The sequence below is a fragment of the Triturus cristatus genome, chromosome 5_1 (assembly GCF_964204655.1).
Source record: "Triturus cristatus chromosome 5_1, aTriCri1.1, whole genome shotgun sequence".
Classification (NCBI taxonomy): domain Eukaryota; kingdom Metazoa; phylum Chordata; class Amphibia; order Caudata; family Salamandridae; genus Triturus; species Triturus cristatus.
Genome location: NC_140587.1, coordinates 27,511,476 through 27,517,475, shown reverse-complemented (window position 1 = coordinate 27,517,475; position 6,000 = coordinate 27,511,476). Strand labels below are relative to the sequence as shown.

Sequence of the window (6,000 nt, the reverse complement as noted above, 5' to 3'; positions counted from 1 at the left end):
ACCACTGTCCCTCGGTGTGGCATTGGTGGTCCAGTGCAAGGGGCTGCTGTTGTGTGAAGATCCGACACCACCACTGTCCCCCTGTCCCTGTGCTGCAGGGTTGCGATGGGGGTCCATTGCAAGGTGGCCTCTGCTCTGAAAAGGTCCGTCCCCACCACTGTCCCTCTGTGCCTCGACTACAGGGTGGAATCGCAAGGGGCCTCTATTTTGTTAAGGTCTGTCCCCACCACTGTCCCCCTTTGTCTGCTACAGGGTGGGATTGGTTGTCCATTGCAATGGGGCCACCAATGTGTGAAGGTGCCTCTCTGACAGGGTGGCATCAGGGTCCATTGTAATGTGAATGCTTCTGTGTGAAGGCCCGTCCCCACCACTGTCTCTCTGTGGCTCTTTTAGAAGGTGGAATCAGGGGTCCACTGCTAGGAGGCTGCTGCTGTATGAAAGTCCTCCCTCTGTCTTAATTCTACAAGGTGTCATCAGGGGTACCCTGTAAGGGGGCCACTTATTTGTGAAGGTCCGTCCCAACCCCTGTCCCTCTGTGCCTCTGCTACAGGGGGTCAAGTGGGTCTGTTGCAAGGGGGGCACTGCTGTGTGAAGGCCTGTCCCCTCCACTATGCCTCTGTGTCTCTGCTACAGGGTGGCATCAGGGGTCCATTGCAAGGGTGGCACTGCTGTGTGAAGGTCCATCCCCATCACTTTTCCTCTGTCTCTCTGGTACAGGGTGGCATCGGTGGTCCATTGCAAGGGTGGCACTGCTGTGTGAAGGTCCATCCCCATCACTTTTCCTCTGTCTCTCTGGTCCAGGGTGGCATCGGTGGTTAATTGCAAGGGTGGCACTGCTGTGTGAAGGTCCATCCCCATCACTTTTCCTCTGTCTCTCTGGTCCAGGGTGGTATCGGGGGTCCATTGCAAGGGGGGCACTGCTGTGTGAAGGTCCGTACCCACCAAGGTCCCTCTGTCTCTCTGGTACAGGGTGGCATCGGGGGTCCATTGCAAGGGGGGCACTGCTGTGTGAAGGCCTGTCCCCTCCACTATGCCTCTGTGTCTCTGCTACAGGGTGGCATCAGGGGTCCATTGCAAGGGTGGCACTGCTGTGTGAAGGTCCATCCCCATCACTTTTCCTCTGTCTCTCTGGTACAGGGTGGCATCGGTGGTCCATTGCAAGGGTGGCACTGCTGTGTGAAGGTCCATCCCCATCACTTTTCCTCTGTCTCTCTGGTACAGGGTGGCATCGGGGGTCCATTGCAAGGGTGGCACTGCTGTGTGAAGGTCCATCCCCATCACTTTTCCTCTGTCTCTCTGGTACAGGGTGGCATCGGTGGTCCATTGCAAGGGTGGCACTGCTGTGTGAAGGTCCATCCCCATCACTTTTCCTCTGTCTCTCTGGTCCAGGGTGGCATCGGTGGTTAATTGCAAGGGTGGCACTGCTGTGTGAAGGTCCATCCCCATCACTTTTCCTCTGTCTCTCTGGTCCAGGGTGGCATCGGGGGTCCATTGAAAGGGGGGCACTGCTGTGTGAAGGTCCGTCCCCACCAAGGTCCCTCTGTCTCTCTGGTACAGGGTGGCATCAGGGGTCCATTGCAAGGGGTGCACTGCTGTGTGAAGGTCCGTCCCCACCAAAGTCCCTCTGTCTCTCTGGTACAGGGTGGCATCGGGGGTCCATTGCAAGGGGGGCACTGCTGTGTGAAGGTCCGTCCCCACCAAAGTCCCTCTGTCTCTCTGGTACAGGGTGGCATCGGGGGTCCATTGCAAGGGGGGCACTGCTGTGTGAAGGTCCATCCCCATCACTTTTCCTCAATCTCTCTTCTACAGGGTGGCATCGGGGGTCCATTCCAAGGCGGCTGGGATAATTCATTCCCAATGCAAAGGTGTCCATTCCCGGCCCTCCCTTCAATGAGTAGGAGTGTTAACCTATAGATTTTTTATATTACCTTTTGAGGCACCTCTGGCTACCCTTTTTTCTCTAAATTTAGATAAGAATTTCAAACTTGTAAGCTAAAAGCAAGGTTACTAGAGTGGGGCTTTTGTGGTGTAAAGAGTGACATTCCACAGTCCTGTTTTTAGTAAAATACGAGCATATTCTCCAGACACCCAGTTGAACAGGAACCAGTAAGTGAGAAGTGACAAGTGCAGAGTGAAGAGGGATGTGTCTCTCTTCGAGGGCATGTTTGTCTTTCTTCATTGATTGATCAGCAGGATGATGGCAGGTGCTGCAGTATAAAAGGTGGCAGTGTTTCCTGGAGATCACAGATATCTCACCATGGCCATGAAGGTCCTCTCTGTGACTGTGATGCTGATCCTAGCAGGTAAGTTTGTGATAATTGTGCATCTTTCCAACTTCTGGGGAGCAATGGGGGCCTCTTTGGTAAAAGGATATATCACTCTCCTGTCAGCATTTTTCAATGGGTGCCCTATATTCCGTGAATTATGTCTAGTATGCCAGTGCCAGTAATTTACCACTGGCGCTCTTTAGGGCAAGAATTACCGCCAGTGTGTCAGTGCCAGTATTTTGTCACAAGTGTGTGCCATGCTAAGGATTGCTGCAAGTGTGCCAGAACCAGTATTCTTTACCTTGGGTGTCTCTATAAGACAATAGTTACCTTCAGTATGCCAGGGCCAAGAACAAACTCGCAAGCTTCACATCACATTGTCACTGACATACACATTCACTCACTCACACTCATTCGCCCACACTCACTCATTCATTTTCACTCACACTCTCTTATATCCGCTTACGCTCATTCTTATTCAGTCTTACTCACTTACATTCACTCTGAGCCACACTCATTCTCTCACACTCACTCATTCATTCTCACTCACACTCTCTTTTATCCGCTTACACTCATTCTTATTCATTCTCACTCACTTACATTCACTCTGAGCCACACTCAATCTCTCACACTCACTAATTTGTTTCTCACTCGCACTCTCTTTTATCCGCTTACACTCATTCTTATTCATTCTCACTCACTTCTCACTCACATTCACTCTGAGCCACACTCAATCTCTCACACTCCTCCTTTCTGACACTCAGACCCAGGTTACCTAAATCTTTGTGCCTGGATTGCGTCGCTTTTGTGACGCAAACATTGCAGAAAGTGTAGAGAGAGGGTTGGCTAGCCAACACAAATCAGGATTTCAGATGAGTAGTGTCCCAAAGTAATGCAAAGTTGCAATGTGAGTTGCTTTGCGTTATTTTGCATCATGAAGGCAGTCCATGGGTGTTGACACTCATCAATATATACAAACATTGGTGGATAGGAATTTGACCCATTATATTGTGCCTCCTTGAGGCAGACGTAAAGAGGTTTTAATTTCTCTTTGTTTTTACAACTTTGCATGTGTGCTGCGTTCTATACCATACATGCACAGTGGGTTAAAGCACAGTTTTTGTACCGGAAGGGACACCTTCAATTATAAAACCTATGTTTCTGAGAATACACACAGGCTTGCTCTACTCCCCTTGCACTATGGAACAGAGGTGTGTGCTGTGCACATAGGGAGAGAAAAAAATGCACCAAGTCCTTTTTCAGATGGCACATTTATTTCACTCTCCCCTTGTGCAATGCAGAGCTCAACTTTGGGACTAAATCATACACAATCTCACTTCACTGCATGTCACTGACTCTCCCTCATTTTCACTCACACACACACAAACACACACACACACACACACATGCTTTCCAACAACCCCCATTTCAACCACCCCCGTTCCACCCGATGATGGGTTGGAACCCCGGTTTCTTTCCACCTCCACAGTTCCAACAGAACCAATATCGCCCCCCTTTTTTAGAGAGGGGCAGGAGAGGCCGTGGCAGAAGAAGAGGTTCCACCCAAGTCCACTGGCAACAAGACGAAGCAGTGGGGGACAACACGAGAAGCAAGACCCAACGAGCAGGCCCCAGCAATCAATGAGTCTCATCACGAACCTCTCAACCGTTACACTCACGTCAGAAGAAACTTCAGTACTGGAAAAAGGGCTTGGTTTTATACCCACAGCCAACTTTGATCGTTTCAAATTGAGATGCGAACTCTCCAACTTTTTCAGGAAACTCAAGCTCAGGAGCTTTTTTGAGAAACTACCTTTGGACAACACCGATTCTTCACCGAGTGACACAGGATTTAAGGTCAAATCTACCTTTACTCCTCCTCCTCACTCTATTCCGCCCGAAATTACAGCATTTGAGCAGGCGGTATCTAATGACGTTGAAGCCTTCATTGAACCCAACCGTTTCAAGAACATGACGGCGGGCGAATTCCAAGCACTAATGTCTCTACAATCAAACACGGATATCGTGATCAAATCAGCAGACAAGGGTGGGGGAGTAGTCATTCAGGATTCCACTGCCTATGACAGGGAATGCAGACGTCTCCTAGATGACCCTATCAGCTACACACTCCTGACTACGGACCCATCCCTGGAACTTCAAGGTATCATTCACGATTTGGTTCAGGGTGCTGAAGCTGATGGCAGTATCACCAAACAGGAAGCGACTTTCCTCACTACCAGTGAAGGGAAGATCCCGTATTTTTACACCCTGCCCAAAACACATAAGAACAAAACACCTCCTCCCGGCCGACCCATTGTGTCTGGTATCGGTTCATTGCTGGAACCCCTGTCACGTTATTGTGATTTCTTTCTGAAACCACTGATTCAATCAACCAGCACCTACCTAAAAGACACTAAGAGTCTGCTAGCAATACTTCAAAGGATTGTTCTCCCAGAGGGAGCACTTTTTCTGGTGACAATGGATATTGAAAGTTTATATACTTGTATCCCCCAGGATGATACCATCAATGTTGTAAGGAGCACTCTTGAGTCCAGTGACTGGAACTACACCACCCCGCGAGAATTCATTGTAAGCTGTGCTACTCTCGCACTGAAGAGGAATTTCTTTGAATACAAGGGTGACTTGTTCCAGCAAACCAAAGGAACTTCAATGGGCAGCACTTTTGCGCCTTCGGTAGCCGGGTTATACGTATTCGATTTTGAATGCAAGTTCATTCTAGCTCAACATAACCCTTTTCTGCCAAATCTTTTCTTTTGGAAAAGGTACATTGATGACGTGCTTATCATTTGGCAGGGCTCTGAGGAGCGCCTCCAGGATTTCTTTAGATGGGTAAATACTTGCGATCCCCATCTTAAATTTACCTACACACACAGTAAGGACGAGATGATTTTCCTGGATGTGGTCATCACCAGAACCGGCGATACCTTAGTAACCGAAACTCATCACAAGCCCACGGCGAAAAATAATTTGCTACACTTCTCGAGTTACCATCCTCGCCCACTGAGGGAAAACCTCCCCTTTGGGCAGTATCTGCGTTTACGCCGGAATTGTAGCGAATTGTCTGTTTACAAGAAACAGGCACAAGAACTCACCTGGAAACTGAAATCCCGTGGTTACCCTGATAAGATCCTCTCTAAAAGTAATAAGCGGGCCCGTAACCAAAATCGTGATGCTCTACTAGAAGACCATGTAAGAGACGATCAAGACACCATACCTCTCACGTGTGTGACCACTTTCAATGCAGCATCAAACGCAGTCAGTAAATCCATAAAAAAACATTGGAACATCCTGACGAGCAACAAACACAACTGGGAAAAGCCCTTATTCTCTTACAAAAGAGCAAGAAGTCTGAAGGATGCTTTGGTTCATACTCGCCCGAGGCCACAAGACAGAGAACAGACTGTGTCCATCACCAGCGCATGGGGCCTCCCTCCCATTGTGGGCCACTACCCGTGCGGCTCATGTAGTGTTTGCCACCTGACTTCCCCTTCAAAATATCTTGAACTAGAACCAGGGAAACGATGGGAGCAGATGACACACACTAACTGCAACTCCACAGACGTGGTTTACCTGATTACCTGTCCCTGCGGATTGAGATATGTCGGGATGACCGGCAGGAAGATAAAACAGCGCATCTGCGAACATCGCAGCACCATTCGCTGTCGGAAATTGAGTACTAAACTAACAGAGCATTTTCTTGTGGCCAATCACA

The 6,000-nt window shown here is 49.0% G+C and overlaps 1 protein-coding gene across 1 annotated transcript in view; it reads left to right on the top strand.

Moving 5' to 3' along the window:
* Positions 1-2,257: 2,257 nt before the first annotated feature.
* Positions 2,258-6,000, top strand: part of LOC146829993 (uncharacterized) — a 119,051-nt gene continuing 115,308 nt past the window's right edge. Inside the window, exons 1-2 of the mRNA XM_085603678.1 lie at positions 2,258-2,303; positions 3,997-4,590. Of these exons, the coding sequence (XP_085459804.1) occupies positions 2,258-2,303; positions 3,997-4,590 (640 nt within the window). The remainder of the gene's footprint in view (positions 2,304-3,996; positions 4,591-6,000) is intronic.